The sequence below is a fragment of the Candoia aspera genome, chromosome 2 (genome assembly GCF_035149785.1).
Source record: "Candoia aspera isolate rCanAsp1 chromosome 2, rCanAsp1.hap2, whole genome shotgun sequence".
NCBI classification, from domain to species: domain Eukaryota; kingdom Metazoa; phylum Chordata; class Lepidosauria; order Squamata; family Boidae; genus Candoia; species Candoia aspera.
The window spans coordinates 112,828,279-112,846,486 of NC_086154.1; the positions used below are offsets into that span (position 1 = coordinate 112,828,279).

The 18,208-nt window shown below is 39.5% G+C and overlaps 1 protein-coding gene across 4 annotated transcripts in view; it reads left to right on the forward strand.

The window, feature by feature from the left end:
- The first annotated feature begins 2,627 nt into the window (after positions 1-2,627).
- The window catches only part of CSNK1D (casein kinase 1 delta), a 34,954-nt gene continuing 19,373 nt past the window's right edge, over positions 2,628-18,208 (forward strand). For 3 of the 4 annotated variants that reach the window (XM_063293260.1, XM_063293259.1, XM_063293257.1), the window contains exons 1-6: positions 2,710-2,912; positions 11,529-11,639; positions 12,508-12,656; positions 13,123-13,351; positions 14,201-14,371; positions 15,414-15,562. In XM_063293260.1, coding sequence (XP_063149330.1) covers positions 2,837-2,912; positions 11,529-11,639; positions 12,508-12,656; positions 13,123-13,351; positions 14,201-14,371; positions 15,414-15,562 — 885 coding nt within the window. In that variant the 5' untranslated portion in view covers positions 2,710-2,836. Of the gene's footprint in view, positions 2,913-11,528; positions 11,640-12,507; positions 12,657-13,122; positions 13,352-14,200; positions 14,372-15,413; positions 15,563-18,208 lie in introns of all 4 variants that reach the window. The other variant, XR_010067201.1, reaches the window with a different exon arrangement.

Consider the following 18,208-nt stretch of genomic DNA (forward strand, 5'->3'; position numbering starts at 1 on the left):
CCACTCAGTGTTTTCATTGTCAATCCTAAGGCTGGTTGTTGTATCTGCTGTCAAGAGTTTGGTCTTTTATATTTAATCTTAGTCCCATTTTTCTCACTATGCTCCTTGGCTTTCATTACTAGAGTGGGCTTTCAGCAATCATGTCACAAGTGTAGCACTAGTTACTGCTGTTTTTTCCTCCAATTTTACAACCACAAGCGTCTTCTTTCTCCCTCAATATGGAGCATCCACCAATATAAATTGAGTGTGATGACTGCAACACTCTATTACCATTAAATCCAATTCATACATCAATACAGTAGAAATCTTTTAATGGAAGAACTGTACAGAATGGTGAAAAAAGTTGCGAATGAATATTCCTGCACTTGGTCTAACTTAAACAGCCCAATGAATATAAGATCTTGCTCTGGTATGCAGCCCCCCTTTCCCTCAGTTCATGCCAGTCTCTTGCAGGTGTCTGCAACGGCTCAGCCAGATGACCTTGGACACTAGAGATAGTCCAGACATGATGTCTTCTCACTCCTGACTGTTCCCCCTCCCCTCTACTGACTCACAAGGTCTGACACGTGTTGACTTCATTCATGCATGCAAGTCCAGTCAGATGTTCTAGGAACATTTGATCAGGGAGCATGACAAGCACATAGATTGAATAAATAAGGAAAGTGAATTTTGACAGGGTGGGAATTAACGGCACAATTGAATGAGAGATTGCTGAACACACATATACCTAAAGACTTCAGACTATCTCAAAAGGCTTCAGTAAACACAGTGGGTTTTAGTACATTGCAGTTATTGATAAGGAGCTTGTAATCTGTCTCACATGTAATCTGCATCTGCATAACAAAACTGTCTTCTCTTCCCCTCCATCTCATACCAATTTAAATCCTGTATCAAGCCACTGTATGCATCTGATGAAGTAAGCTGCAGTTCACAAATTCTTATGCCTTTTAATAAAATTTGTTAGTTGGAAAAAGTGCTACAAAACTCCTGATTTTGTCCAGTGAAATCCTTTAGCATAGCAATTTGAACTGCAACTTAGTTCTGAATTCAGAAATCTATTGGAAAACTTTTCATGTTTTTCTATGTCTGTTTCCATCTTCAGTGTCTTTACAGATGTCATCATAATACTGCTTCTTGTTTCTTCTAACTGCACTTTGAAACGCTTTGAGTTCCTTCCTGAGATATTTGTCTTTGTTGGTTTTGGCTTTCTCTACTCTTTGCAATTTCCATCATCTATTCTGACACCAGTTCAAAATGATTTCTGATGTTCTCCTTGAAAGTGGTGGGCAAATGCTCAAGATCATATTGTGGAACTAGTTGGCTTTGTTCTTCTGCTTTAGCTTGACTTGGAGTTTGCACATGAGTAGTTTGTGATCTGTTCCATAGTCAGTTCCTTGCCACATCTTTGCTATTATAACTGAGCTCTTCCACTTCTTTGTAACAATAATATAGTCAATTTGATTTCTATGTACTCCATCTGCTGATGTTCATGCATATAGGTCTTGTTTTCAGGCTTGTATCTCATTGGGTGACTTAATTTCCCCCCTTTCATGTGCTTTCTATAATCTGCATAGAATGGAAAGAGAACAGTGGGGACTGTCATTACCAGAGCTGATTTCTAGTTCCATGATGTTGAGTGTAGTTCCTACACAGAAATATCCATAGGCTAAGTATTCATTAGTGCGCAACTAATTATTGGCCTCTATCTTATTTATACATACATACATACATACATACAATTACCTTAAACCCTATCATGATCTGAATAATTCTTACTGCTTCTTTTTCCTCCTCCTCAGTAAACTTTTGGCAGGAAATATTTCTGAAAGTTTACAGTAATATTTTAGTAGCTAATTTTTTTAAAAATCAACTGACCTACTGATATTTAGAACTCTAAATTAAAATTTCCCAAAATATAAAGATACATAAATTAAAACCCAAATAATAAATCAAAACCTTTATTATAGTCTTTGACCAGCATAAAATAATGTAAAACTGTAAGATAACACACTAATCTATATAATAGTAAAATAATTGGCATCTAAAGCCTGGGCTCTACATTGCACATGTTTTTGAGTTTGAAGCTGTTGATAAATCCACTGCACCGCTATTACTTAGGATTTTACGGAAGAATACTTGTATGGGTGATTATATATACATTCTCCGCAAAGCAGTGTTTCTCAACTTGATGCGATCCGGATATCCAGGACTTCGATTCCCATTATTTTCAGGCTCGAAATCGTGGGAGCTGAAGTCCAACACATCGGACGGCAACAGGTTGGGAAGACTGCTCAAGAGTCAAGTGTAAGTCCAATTCTGCGCCATCATGTAGCTTGGGCATGGGCACCTTTGAAAGAAACAGCAGGCTTGGTGGCTGCCTTGGCTCTTTCGGGCGGGGCTCACTCGAAGCAGTCGTCTGCAAGATGCCCGTCCCCCGCGAAGACGGACGGAATTAATGAGCGAAAGGTGGGCCCGGATGTTCCAGCCGCTGCGGTTGTCATGGAGACGCGGCGTCTCTAAGCCTCACAATCTTACAATCCCGCCCTGTTCCTGTTCTCAACCGGCTTTCAATCAGAGGATGCTCCGCCGTCTTAAGCTCCACCCATTGTTGCCAAGGAAGTGAGGTCACATAATATGGCGGCTCGGTCCTACCTGGTCTGAGGGGGGATCCGGGGTTAGGGGGAATCGGCGTCCATCCTTCCCACCCGGGGTGTGCTGCCGCCCCCGAACACCTCGGGCGTCCAGAGACAGGACTAAGGGCCGCGATGGTCGCTGGTGTTCCCCTGCTCTGAGTCAAGGTCCTCACAACTGGGTTGGGTCCAATCGAGCCTCCTCGATGGAGTTGAGAGTCGGGAACCGGTACCGGCTTGGCCGAAAGATCGGGAGCGGCTCCTTCGGGGACATTTACCTCGGTGAGGAGGCGCTGCTCTGTCAAGCCCCGAGCGGCTTCGGGGGCTCGGGGTGTCGGAGGCTCGGGGAAGGGCTGCGTCGGGAAGCGGCTCCGGTAGGGGGAGAGTGGTGTTTTGCTGGGGCCTTTCGTCCGGGCTGTCCTACTGGATCGACTCTGCCCGGCGAGGTGACAGAGGAACGCCCAAGAGCCGCATCCAGTATGAAAGCGAGAAGAAAGCGTCGGATCCCGTAACTGCGTCCCCAGCGGCGGTAGAACCATATTTACTCGAAAGTAAGAATCACTGATTTCAGTGGCTCTTTACTCGAAGCAAACGTGAATATGATTCTTCCTCTAATTCGTACTAGGATAAACGACAACAAAGTTGAAGTCGTGTCCGGTAACTTCCTTTATAACCTTGGGCAAGTGGCACTCTGCCCTGCTTCTCCCCCATTTCCCTCTTCCTGGTTGCGATCGACGAAAAATATGGAAACAAAACGTTACAGTACTTGGGTTGAAGACTACTGGCTTCTGACAGCCACAGTGTGAGAATTGGGAGAATGCCAGCTGTCCATGGGTAGACAAAACCTTGGCTGGTTCTGTTAGCTGTGAGGCCTTCAATATTCCAGAAAGTTTTGGTTATTTTGCAAACTAGCTCCTTTTGGGGTGGAGGATTAGAGTGAAAATAAACACTGGAAGAAATTTAGCTGGTTATTGTCAGCTTTAGTCCCTTAGTTTTAATAATAGCTTAATCGTGAACCTGCGGCCTTTTACCTTACATCTTGGGTAATGAATTTTTAATAGACCCAGAGGGATGATGTGGATTTTTTTGTTGCATTTTATATGTTATAAGCTCTTCTGGGTGCCTCCTTTCAAATTGATATGCTTTATGCACAGGTAAGCCAGAATTACGTCTGATGAGTGATACTGGCAAACAGCTCAGAATTCAGTCATACCAAGGTTTACGACTGTACATTGCAATATGCTTTTTAATTGATATAATGAGATTGCTAAACATATAGCTGCTGTACAGAAGTGTCAAAATCTGAGCTACTGCATTTAAAGTACCTTACTTTACGGATGTGAGAGAAACGAATCCATCTTTAAAGTTCTAATGTTTTAGGTGACAACATACCCCATTGTAATATACCACAGCCCAGTGCTTTATATCAGCGACATCCACAGCGAAATGATGACACACACAATGACATAATCACATGAATGCTTTGATTATGTATTTGTGTCTGGATGTCTGACACAAGTATGTAAGTCATAGTATTTGCATAATTATGTCGTCATACACTTGTTTTCTCTCCCTGTGGATGGATACCCATGCTTCGTATTAGAATGAACAAATAGCATTAAATAATTTATGCTCAGCTTTCTTTTTTTTAGCTGTTCGAGGTGGAGGACAACATGAAAATCAATGCCAATTTGAATAATTGGCATATACAATATATTGTATAATTATGTACTGAAGATTAATGGTGAATACTGTGCAAATGCAGCATTCTGAGATCTTTCCAGGTTTTTTTAAACTTCGAAATTATAATCTACATGAGAAAAGTTAAAGTTATTTCCCTTCATGACGTATAGAATTGTTATTTATTTGAGTGTTATAAGGTAGTACTTCTGAAGCTATTTAGAAAGCTCTGCTCCTAACACAAGGAAGAACTGTAATTCTCTTGCAGCTCACCTATAATTAAAGTTGTTGTACAAGTTGAAAAACTCCATATATGAATCTTGTTTCTAATACTCTAGCCCATTAAACTATCAGACATCAAGCAGATGTTTACTATTACCTTATATGAAGGACAGCTACATATTTTCATTTTGAGAATGCTATATAAGAAAAGTACACATGTTTTTAGCTTATCTATGAAATAGGTGTAGCAAAAGTAAAATAGCTGTTGGTGTTCCATTTATATGTTTGTACTTCAGCTATGCATATGATCAGGATCTTTTTGAATTTTGATGTTTGACATTTGTGAAGCTACAGAGTAGTGTAAAATACAGTATTTTAAATGTTTTTAAAAGATTTAAATATTCAACTAGTTGAAATTAGAAAGGGGGGATTGTCACTCCATCTTATTATTTGAAGACTCATTCTCTTAATGGTGAAGTATTTGGTATCAATGCACATTGGCGTGTTTTGGTAACTGTCAATACAGGAATAGTTTACATACTAAAGTACTTGCAGCCAGAGCTTTCATATAACTATGCACTTGTTTTACTTCAGTTTCAATGTACTATTGAACTGTTACCTTCCCCACTTCAAAACTTTAGAGCTAGGAAATATGTCACTTCAGTGAAATTAGGAGAACTAGCCTTTTTGTAAAGTTAATTTCCTGATCTTCATCCTTTGGGTGTCACTTTATGTGGTTTGCCAACAGTTAGTATATTCCGAGGGCCAGTTTGGTCAAGGCACCAGGCTAGAAACCGGGAGACTGTGAGTTCTAGTCCTGCCTTAGGCACAAAGCCAGCTGGGTGACCTTGGGCCAGCCACTCTCTTTCAACCCTAAAAAAGAGGCAATGGCAAATCACTTCCCGAAAAACCTTGCCAAGAAAACTGCAGGGACTTGTTCAGGCAGTTGCCAGGAGTCAAAAACCTGACTTGAAGGTGCACATGCGGGAAAAAAAAAAGTACATTCTATATAAATAAAATTCTCTTATATGACTTGAGAGTTTGAAGTAAATAGTTATTCCATCAATGTAAGATTTCCAGTTCAGTTTTAGGAAGCTTTTGAACCTTCTTTTAATATTCCCATCTATCATTTATTAGGTTCATATAATGAACACTGCAGCGGTATCTTTATCAAGTATACATAATACCATGAGTTCCTTTACGCAGAGGTTCCCAAACTTTCTCTGTTCACTGCACCCTAAGCATCTCAGTACCTTTTTTTCCCCAGTGCCCTTACTGGTTCCCACACTCCGCGCTGTGGCACCCTGAGGACAGTTAGGACAGTTCTGCTTATTAAGTAGTAAAATACCCCATGGTGCCCCTGTGAGTTCACTGTAGCATCCCATTTGGGAACCATGACTTGTGTGTGTGTGTATTACTTTATTACAGTTATATGTATCCCACCTTTAAGGGTAGCAAGCCTCCCTAAACAGCTTGCTTTCAGTACAAACAAGGGTACATAGAAGTACAATAAAAATGATTGAAAAACAAACTTTTAGTATTCTTCTTGGGCGGTGATAAAAATTTGATAAATAAATAAAATAAATAAATACATTCTTCTTATAGAACAATTGCTAATAAGGAAGGAGAGGAATGGGAATATTTATATATGATCTTTTAGGCAGAAATTATATATACAATAAAACTATTAATTTGTGGTGTCACAACCTATTGCTTTATGTAGTCAAAAATATCAAGAGTTGTAGTGAATTATCAAAACGATCTGTTAAGATGTATAAACTACATAAAAAATAGATGCTCTAGAACAGATTCCCTAAAGGATGGGCTATAATTCAACAAACAGTGCTCTTCTACATCAAAAATGTCGACCTATTCTAGAGATCAACTGGCCTTGGTTCTTGTTATGAGAGTAGAAGTTCAGATTAATTTCTCTTTCTTGTATTCATAGACACAAAAATTGCATTTTCCTAATGCATTTATTAACCTTAATATACAGGTAGTCGTTGGGTTACAATCACTCATCCAGTGACTGTTCAAAATTACAATGGTGCTGAATGAGGGGGACTTAGAACCGGTCTGCAAACTTGCAGCCATTGCAGCATCCCTCTGGTTACTTGATCATGATTCGGGCACTTAGCAACCAGTTTGCAATTACAATGGTTGCAGCATCCTGTGGTCATGTGATCGCCATTTGCAACCTGTCCCTGCTGGCTTCCCACAATCAGTGGGGAATCTGGCAGGAGGTCACAAGTCGCTCCTGCTCCTGCTGCTTTTTCGTCTGTAGCACCTACCTGCAGCACCTGCCCACCCCCCATACTCCATAGCGCCCACCCATGCACCTGCCCCCATGCCCGTAGTTCTCGCCTGTTTGCCTGGGACTCCCGCCTCTTCCCATGTCACGGTCATGTGAGGTCCTTGCTTAATAATCCGTGCAGTCCTGGGGTTACGATGGCAAGCAGGATTGCCATCGCGAAGCAATGCAATCATGCAACATCACATTTTACAACTGCATTGCTTAGTAACAGAAATTCTGGTCCCAATTGCCGTCGTAACCCGAGGACTACCTCTGGTTCTCAAGTATGTATGTTTTGCTTTAGTGTTTCCCAGAACCTGATCTTTAGCTTGCTTCTGTCTTCTTGAAATTGTGGAATACTGCCCACTCACTAAAAACTTTTTGACAGGAAATGTGCTTACCTAGGAAAGGCTTCAATCATCAAATCTAACAGAAATGTACTTTCTTTGCAGCTGAACTGTTATTATTTGGATATTTATGTAGTGCAGTTTTATTTGGCGGACTTAATATTTTATCTGCCATTGTATAGCGAATACCTTGCAAAACAACTGAGCTTTTAATGGCTTGTTGTTTTGGATAGCCCTGTTCAGCTAGAACGTTTAATATGGTGATGTTAACAAATACTGACATGCATCTGTGCACATACAAATATATATCCCAAGCCAATCTTCATATATTTAGAGATCTGGGACCAATATTGTAATATGTTGTTATTGCATCCATTTTTTGAAAATTTAAGCTCATTTAGTTACCCCTCATTATTTTAAAAAGTCGTCTCTATATATTGAACATTCAGATTCTCAAAGAATTATAAGGATTGAGCCTTATATTGAAAGAATCTACTCAAGCTATGGCTTAACACAGAGAACTGAGTTTAGTATTCCAGTCCATTTTCATCTTCATTTCTTGTGTTTACTTATGATATAGATATAAGAAATTGCAAGTTTATATGCCTTGGTGTGTGTTTTGCTCTTATTTTCTGTGTTCCCAGACTTGGATGAGACTTGTGCCATATGAAACATGCACACACACATGCACAAAAACATGCAGAAGGTTGCAGGATACACATATTCCAATCTTCTCCACTTGTGACTTCATTATGTTGAGAAGGTTTGCAGGCAAATTGTAATTGTGTTGAGCTGAACATGTTTACAGAGATTTGCCTTTGACCAGCTGAGCGAACACAAATAATTAGAACTCTGTTAGCCATACACATAGTTTTAGGAGAGTACAGAGAGTGCAAATTTGTACATATATGCAGGTTTCTTGAATACCTTTGTAGAGCTTGAAAGTAGACTTCTTTTTGCTTTTATTTATTTCTTAGATTTATATACTGCCTTTCCTCTAGGAATTTTTGCCATCCACTACCACTCTTGGCAATGATTGGGCTCAGAAAGAGTGGCCTAAAGCTACTCAGTAAGTTTCCATGGCTGAAGTAAACTTGAACCTGGGTCTTCCCAGTCTTAGTTCAATACTTTAACTACTGCACCACACGGTATCTTTTTCTTAAGTATTATCTGGAATGATTTTCATTTGACTTCATTTTGTTAATCAGATAATTTGCAGAGTAGGGATATACCAGGGAGCCAGTTTAGTGTAGTGGTTAAGGCATCAGGCTAGAAACTGGGAAACTGTGAGTGCTAGTCCTGCCTGAGACACAAAGCCAGCGGGGTGACCTTGGGCCAGTCATTCTCTCTCAGCCCTAGGAAGGAGGCAGTGGCAAACCACTTCTGAAAAACCCTGCGAAGAAAACTGCAGGGATTCATACAGGCGGTTGCCAGGAGTCATCTGGCAATTGGGACTGGAATTTCTGTTGGTAAGTGATGCAGTTATAAAGCACAATGTCATGTGACTGCATCACTTAGTGACAGCAGTCTAGCTTGCTGTCATAACCCCAGGACCATGCAGATCATTACGCAAGGACCTCACTTGACCATGACGTGGGAAGAGGCAGGAGTCCCAGGCAAGCAGGCTGGCGGGCAAGAGCTACAGGCGACGGGGAACTACAGACTGCGAGCGGGGGAGTGCTGCAGGGTTTCTGTGGAGTGCAGGCAGGTGGCTACAGTGGGGGGGATGCTACAGAGCGCGGGTGGGCAAAAAAGTGTCAGGAACAACTTGCAACCTCCTGCTGGCTTCCCCATTGATTTTGCTTATGGGAAGCCTTGAGGGAAGGTCGCAAATGGCAATTCCGTGACTGCGTGACCCTGCAGCCATCATAATTGTGAGCCAGTTGCCAAGTGCCCGAATCACGTTTGCGGGGACACTGCAATGGGTGCAACTCCACAAACTGGTCATAAGCCCCTTGTTGAGTGCCGTGGTAACTTTGAATGGTCGCTGAACGAATAGTCATAACCCAAGGACTACCTGTACTGTAGTTTGTTGAGATCACATGGAAATCATAAAAAAATCACAATTATTTTATTTGGCTAGTACGAATTCACAAAATGTGTTGGATCCATACAAAGTTTAGTTAAACTTGGGGCCCACTGATTTCAGTGAGAAAAGGTCATGATGGCTTGGTTACTTAGCTCCTAATGAAATCAGTGGGATTTTAAGTGACTTTGTCCAGTGCAGTATTTTGTAATGCATTTTAAAAGCTTATTCCTCACACACTTCGAGCTGTTATGTAATAGGATTTTAATGTACAGTTTTCATCTATTCTAGATGTCACATTAATTTTTATTACCTATATTTCTTTTAGTGGCAGTAGGTAACCTCTTTACTATTTCAACTGCAGTTAGTTTTAAAAAATAAAACTACTGTTACAGTTACAATAACATTTGTGACTTAATGTGCTATATGAATCTACCCAGTTGTTACCATGGGTTAGCATGATATGTAAATCCACTCATTACCTACAGTACAACAGAAAGTAAGACCATGTATATGTCCATATTTCATTTATTTTAGGCAATAGATCAAAAATAAAAACAAAACAAATGTGTAAACATGGATAATATTACTGCAAATATGGATAATATTACACAATACAGACAGAATGAAATTGAGATAGTTAATACACTGCAAAAATACTTGCTTGTTTTTATTGCCCTTGACAGAAGTTTAACCACTTTTATGACACCCTGGAATATTACTGATCAACAGAAATTTGGCAGAACATGGTAATTGTCATGAGCACTGATGGTGAGCAGGAGGGGGCCCCTATCCAGGGGGGAAAACGCATGCGTAGCAGAGAGAATTTCAGCTGTCATTCAAAGAGTCACAGAACAGACCCGCCTTGACTTTTGGGGTTTATCTGTATGGGTTTTCTCATGCTTCTTCAGTTTGGTAGGATTTTCTGTCTACTGTAGCAGTAATAAAGCACTAGAGACTTATTCCTCGTCTCAGCGTGGTTCCTACTTGTCAGGACAGTAACAGCTAGTAATGGGGCAATCATTTCCTGGCTGTTCAGCATGGAACCTGCAAAACAAGAAATAAGTTCTGCTCGGTTTATCTATTGGTTGTTATAGGAACAAACTTGTAAAGCTAAAGGAAGCCCTCCGTATCTTCCACAAAGCATCTCTGAAAGTTATACATTGAATCAGGCCAGAGAGAAAGCTAATTGATATTTAGCTAGATTGACATTCTCAAAATAAGTAGCTAACTGAAAAGGAGTTTCATGGGAAATGTCTATGGAATTGTGTAACAAAGGTTGTACAAGCCATAACAACAACTTGGGTTCAATTTCATTTTAATTTTGATTCACTCTAGGAAGTATTTTATTTTTTATTTATTATTAAATTTATACACTGCCCATCTCACTACAAAAGTGACTCTGGGCAGCTTACAAATAAAAGTTATAAAACCATTATAAAAATAGAAAAAATACAAAAAAATAGAAGAAGATAGGAGAGGGAAACTAACAGATGGACAGAGCATCTTTAAGCCACCAACCACCCCCAGAGCTGCTTATCACTATTGGATCCCTAAGCTAGTTGGCAGATCCAGGTCTTGACACTCTTCCTGGAGTCCAGAAGAGTGGGGGCCAACCTCACCGCAGGGGGCAAGATGTTCCACAGGTCGGGGGCAATGGCAGAAAAGGCTCTCCTCCTTGACCCTGCCAGTCGGAATTCTTTAGCGGACAGGTTCCGTAACATGCCCTTCCTGCCGGACTGGGTGGGACTTTTTTTTTATAATTGTAAATACTGCAACAATTGAATCTATCTGTACATATGGTGCATTCAATACCATTGTAGATTTATTCGTTTTTTGCCTTTATACTACATAGATTCATATAGTATCAGTTCTGCAGGTGTGAGAGCCAGTTTGGTCTAGTGGTTAAGGTGTTGGGCTAGCAACCTGGAGTCTCTGAGTTCTAGTCCCACCTTAGGCATGAAAACCGGCTGGATGACCTTGGGCCAGTCCCGCTCTCTCAGCCCAACTCGGTGCAATGTAGACTAGCCTCCTTGTGGTGCACCCCGGGCAACATGACTTGTCACGGCTAAATAGTCTACACATCTGGCTGCTGGACCTCACAAGGATTTCCCAGCAAGAAAAGCAGCATGAACACTGAACTGCTATGCCATACAATAATTTAAAAAAACAAAAAGTTCTGCAGGTCCTGGAGGGGATATGGCACTGGCAATGGCCTGATGCTAGATTCTAGGCTAAAAAAATTATGGGTCAGGTCCCTGATAGCAATTTTTCTGATCATTACAGTCAGAGATTGAATTGCATTATGACTTTGAGTTCTTTTCTTTAAGGTACTGACATAGCTGCTGGAGAAGAGGTTGCCATCAAATTGGAATGTGTCAAAACCAAACATCCTCAGCTCCACATAGAGAGCAAAATTTACAAAATGATGCAAGGCGGAGGTAAGCATTATCTTTCCTCCCAAATCATGCAGGCACAAATATTTCATCTCTGCACATCTTTCAGTTTGTTAAAGCATGGTGCTTACATGAGCAGTACTATACTGTGAATGTCTTCATTAATAGTACCACCTGAGCATTTTCTACATGTGCATTTTTCCCACATTTCATAAATTGTTATTAATAATATTGTCCAAACTTATTTAAAGTCAGAGAAAAACCCAAGTCATGGGTGAATCTGGCTTGCTTTGCTTTGTGCTAGTAGTGACTGAGTTATTTTTAAAAGTTCTTTAAAGCTAGAAGGGAAAGAAACAGAAATCTTCATAACACTATGAAGGTGGGGGAAGTAGAGAGACTGAACGTGTTTCTTTCCATTACTTTTAAATATTCAGTTAAACTAAGCATCCTTGAGGCTGTATGTTCTCTTTGTTGCTACAAGTTTGTTGCATATTCTGTATTCAAATAAATATTATCTTGAAGATTACTATACAAAAAGAATATATAAAAAGCTGCCATAAACAGACCTTTGAATTCTTAACTATTTATATACAAATGATAGCCTCCACTCTTTTTCTTGTGTTCAAGTTTGACAGATTATAGTTTTATATGATTTTGGCCAGCAAAGAACTATGATAAAGCTTTTGCCTTCTTCTCATTTTTGACTTCCTATGTGGACGTGCGTTGAGGGAAGGATCATACATTATGAATGTAGGGTATTTCAGTTTTTTCCTGAAAAGAAAAATATGTTGTAAATTAGATAAGGTATATGTGAAGGCATCGCATACATTTTCAGTAAATATCATTCATATGTATGTATGTATGTTGTAATTTTCATAACATGCTATGAATAATCTGTTTTTCCACATTCTAGTGGGCATTCCCACAATCAAATGGTGTGGTGCTGAAGGTGACTACAATGTAATGGTGATGGAATTGCTAGGACCAAGTCTTGAAGATCTCTTTAACTTCTGCTCAAGGAAATTCAGCCTCAAGACCGTTCTTCTACTTGCTGACCAAATGGTATTAAAATCATTGCATTTTTGGTTATTGGAAATGAGAGTTTCCTAAAAATGCTCTGCTTATGTTATGTGCACTTTCTCTGAATAAGTATTGTAAATAATACAAGCTGGGTTTCCTTTCTATGAATGTCATCACAAAAGCTAGCATCTTTTTGTATAACAGTGATCAAACATGTCATTGGGCTCCTTTAGATTTGTGATTTATAAATTATGTTCTACTGTTTATATTTTCAAACACAAGTCTTATCCAGTGAGACCATGACTACCCTTTTAGAAAACATCCCTTTTCCAAAACGTGGTTCTTAGGATCTGAAGATCAAATAAATAAATAAAATAATGTAATTCACTTAAGGTTTAAACTTGAATGTTAGCAAAATAGGATTTTAGTGTTATTCAGAACAAAAGAACAGCTAAATGTATAGAGTTATATGTTTACTAATTCTGGAATTATGTTTTTCTGCAATTAGATAAGCCGAATAGAATATATTCATTCAAAGAACTTCATCCACCGAGATGTAAAGCCGGATAATTTCCTGATGGGATTAGGCAAGAAGGGCAACCTTGTCTACATCATAGATTTTGGGCTGGCCAAGAAATACCGGGACGCTCGTACTCACCAGCATATTCCTTATCGTGAAAATAAAAACTTAACAGGAACTGCCCGCTATGCCTCCATTAATACCCATCTTGGAATTGGTGAGCTGGCAGTAGATTTTTGTAACTGTTAACTTCATAGAGTAAGAGACCCAGAAAAAATCAAAGTGTTCTAGCTACCACTAAATATATAACTTCTCTGATATATCACAGGAAGCGTTGTGTATTATGAGCACACATTTAGTATTTGCACACAAAGCATTGCAAACAACATGGTGTTTTTCTACTGGGATGGGTTGATAGATGTGTTCTTGCATTGTTTGTTTGTATGGGATTTATCTGGTCCTCAGTCCAAGTGGATTCTAAGCAGTATTAAAATTTAAAAGAGTAACAACAACAGTAATACAAAATGCAAATTTAAGATTAGCACTGGTGGCTCCATGTTCATCAGTTATGAAAGGCCTTCCAGAATAGCCAAGTTTTTACCAGCTTCCCGAAAGCCATGAGAGTTGGGGCCATCTTCATTTCGGGGGGCAATAGTCTAAAGAAGGGAAGTTCCCATAGAGAATGGGAACACGGGGTAGGAAAGGCATTTCTTTGCAGATGAAGCTCACAGAAGTTGTTGATTCCTGGACGAGTTATAGAACACATTGGTATTTTATTCTGGGCTGAAAAGAGTGATGATTAACTTTGCAGTGTGTGGTTTGGTTCAGTTGTCTGAGTCATCTTTAGCTTTTTGCCTTATAACTATATTTCTGCCTGTGCCAGTTCTCTGGTCTTGGCACCATTATTTTCTGGCATGCTTAAAATAACTGTTTAGTTGTGTTTTTCGTGCAGTTATGTAAGTTGTTACGATCAACATCTTGCCTACGTAACTTGTTGCTTTAAACGTCTTTGCACTGTTTCTCCAAATGATAGAACCTAATGGCTCCACTCTTATACTCCTTGTAGAACAATCTCGCAGAGATGACTTGGAGTCCTTGGGCTATGTACTCATGTATTTTAACCTGGGCTCCCTCCCCTGGCAGGGACTGAAGGCAGCTACAAAGAGACAGAAATATGAACGCATCAGCGAAAAGAAAATGTCTACTCCCATTGAGGTTTTGTGTAAAGGATACCCTTGTAAGTTCCCTCTCTGGAATAAATTTATTCGGATTGTGTTTAAAGCTAAGTTTACAATAATTCTTCCTTTAATATAATGTCACATATTTTGCTGTATCTCTGTTTTAGGAATAATTCTGGCACGCATTGGCATAAATTAGCTTTGAGTTTAGTGAATATGTTTAAAGTGGCCAGTAGATAATTTACTCCCCTCATTCCCTTTGCCTGTCCTTTCAGAGAATTATATCTGTTTATAGATTTTCTGTTGCATAAAATATTCATTCCTTATGACAAACTGCTCATTGTATAGCTAGCCCTCCATTAACAAGTACTTTCCTTATTGGTTGCAAGTTTTTTATTTCTAAATTTGAAGATTAGTAGCACTTAATTCACTTGTACAGGTAGTCCTGGACTTACAATCACAATAGGGACCAGAAAATTCATCATTAAGTAGTGCATTAAGTGAGGCACCACATAACTGCACCTGGTTGTATGACCTTTTTTGCCATGGCCGTTAAGGAAGACATCATGTGACCACAACTTGTGACCTCCTGCTGGCTTCCCCATTGACTTTGCTTGTCGGAAGTTGGCTGGGAAGGTTGCAAAGGGCAATCATGTGACTGCAGCATGCTGCAGCTGTCGTAAGTGCGAGGACTGGTTGTAAACCACTTTTTTCAGTGCCATTGTAACTTCAAATAGTTGCTAAGCGAATGGTTGTTAAGCAAGGACTACCTGTACCGTTCATTTTGTAAATGGCCTGTTCCTGTTCTAACTGGAAAAAAGAGCTTTCTTCTTTTAAGAATATGTATCCTTATAATGTTAGCACTTGAAGCTGTATAGAACAGCTTCCTCTTCTGTACATTTTGTAAAGGAAAAAAATAATACTGCTTCACTCAGTTACAGGGTGAGCAGAACCTTCACTTATTTCAAGGGAACAGCCACCCCAATCATTATATAAAATCCTGAGGCAAATGTGGAAGGACAGTGAATTGGTGCATTTACAGTGGATCTTTTTGTTTGCATTGATATTCTGCTAATATAAAATTGGGATTTCTCATTTCAGCCGAGTTTGCTACCTATCTGAATTTCTGCCGCTCACTGCGTTTTGATGACAAACCGGATTATTCATATCTAAGACAATTATTCAGAAATCTCTTCCATAGACAAGGCTTCTCCTATGACTATGTATTTGATTGGAACATGCTCAAATTTGTAAGTATTTAAGTGTCGAAGATTGGGAATACTTAAAAAAGAGTTGGACTATTTTTGTTTAAATGTAATGTATAACATGGCTGTTATTCCAAAGCCTAACTGAATTCTTATGTTCACTTGATGGTGAATTTAATGAAATCTAAAGCAGCATTGTGGTCTCTTTGTTGCACATACAGCTTTTGGGCCTGCACAGAACCTGTTCAGAATCTTCTAGACCGTACAGATGACTTTGCAGGAACCATGTGCTATGTGCGTCATCTTTTATGAGTAGGCATAGCTACTGCTTATTCCACTAAGTTTGTTTTCAATTACCTCAAAAACAGAAGGCTCATTCTCCTGAGCATCATGTTAAATTCTTCTGGAAATCTTCCAGTTTCATAACTTTTGCGGTTTTAGTGCATGAAAGCTCGGTATGGTGTTTACAGTCCCTCTCCTTCCCCCCCACTTTAGACCTTGAAGGCCCCATTCCACAAATACCAAAGTTACAGTAGTGAACTTCTTTTTTCAGATGGACAGAGCCTTTACCTTTTGTACTTCAGGAAAGATGATGCAATAGATTCTTTTAAATACTGTTGTTCATAAATATGAAGACTCTGAATCGTTTGTCCCACTTGTGAGCCATACGTTGGGAACAAGCTCGTAGAGCAGCAGACTTTGAGGCTACCATAGTTTCTTCATCTCCATCTTTCTGCAGAGTTTGTACAATGTTTCAGAAGTTGTCTGGGACTCCTCTTGCCTCCTTTTGCATCCATCTGAGTTCCCCAGCTCCTGCTGCTAGAACTGTCCTGTTAGGAAATGACAAATGGCCAAGTCTTCTGCACTTGATAACAATCAAGACAAAAAGAAAAAAAAAGGAAAGTGGTATAGGTCCAGCTATGACACACATTCCCTTAGATACATCAGTATGGACCATCACTTACTTTTAGGTCCTCTCCTCAAGATTAAAGCTTGATTCAAAGGGGAAATTTGCAGTAGATCTTAATCAAGATGCCCCTTTCCACCATCTTTCCTTGCTCCAAGATAACCAAGCCAGGGCCTTCCTCATTCATCTGGAGAAAGTCATGATTGAAGCTGGTCATCTCATGACCATTAATGCATTTATCCCAGTTTCTTTCAGTTCTGCATCTTCACATTCACTTTTGGTATTTCCACAGACTGTCCATTGGGCCTTGAGTCTTCAAGCATCTTATACTCCCATTCAAGTTATATATGACTGCTGGGATACCATGATGCCAGTCACCCATGTTGATTGCCTCATACTTGCTTCTCCCCTTGCTTAAATACAATGACTGTCCACCTAATTTTGGCCTTTAATCCCAAGAGCAGTTGAATAACTGGAAAGTACACTGTTGTCACTTCTGTGCCCAGGTGGTTTCTTCTATTTGCCACCCTCTGGAAAATCAGAACACTCATTCAGTGCAGCCTTCGAATACAAGTTCCAGCCCTGAATGTCTACTTGTTCAGAAATCACTGCAATCAACAAATTGATTAGTTGAACTAATCAATAGAACTTAGTTCTGTTCCTGATCACAATGTTCTGGGCAAAACTCTAACATTCTTTAACTTACAGTATACATTGGGCTATTTCACCAATTTGCACTTGGCCACAGATAGTGGATCTCACAGATCTACCAAAACACATGATCACTGTTGTACAGTGCATTTGTTAGGAAATTTGTTATACGTCAGGTCAGTATGTCATTCAGTACACATAAAACAAGGAGCCAGAAATGTCCTTGACTTAAAAAAAATGCCAAAGCAAACAATATCTGTGGTTTTTTTTTTAATTATTGTTTTCAAAAAAGTGCCAGATCGGGCATCTCAATATTTGCAAATAGTGTGTGCTTTCCCCCCATATTCGTAGTGTTATTTGTTAATCTGTGGAATGAAAAATTGTTTCAAGGACTCTGAACAAAGTTACTTTCCTGCTTTCCTCCCACTGGTGGGGTCCATCCCATGCTGCCTGAATAGATTTTAATGTACAAAACTTTCACTTTCACTCTTCCCCTGCCACCCACTGCTGGTCTAGAGAGAGACAGCAGTCACCAATCCACTATACACTGTATAAAGTCAGATTTATGTGCATTAATATTTGGTAATGTTGATGGAACAGAGATTGTTAAGTTTAGTGAAAGAAGCAACTTTAACCTGTACTATTCTCTTTTCGTTTCTGTAATATTCAGCATTTTCATGCTCCATTTTTTGCCTTTTTTGAGCAATCTTTTGTAATGTCATCAACTGCTGCCAGTTTAATGTACCGTGAAACAAGTTAACAGACATATCTTTCTGTGATGGTTTGCTTTTTTAAAAAACAGTATTAAGAAGTAAAATGGTTGCTGCTATATTCTCTATTAGCCATTATGATTCCTTCATTTGAAATGTATTTTCTAACTCTTTTTACCCTGAAAGTCAGATGTTTTGCTTACCTGATGAATATTTGTTTGAAACCTGTTGACTTTCTCTCATTGATCACAAGTCCCATCAGTAGAATGATAGCCTGTATCAGATCAATTCAGGGTGTCTCCAGAATATTTACCCATAATGCAGGATCGTAAGATCAGAGTTCTGTGCCTCTCTGTCTGAAGTGCCCTTAGCTCTGGGGAGTTTCTTGGAGGTATCATTGAGGAACTCAGCCAAGGAGAAATT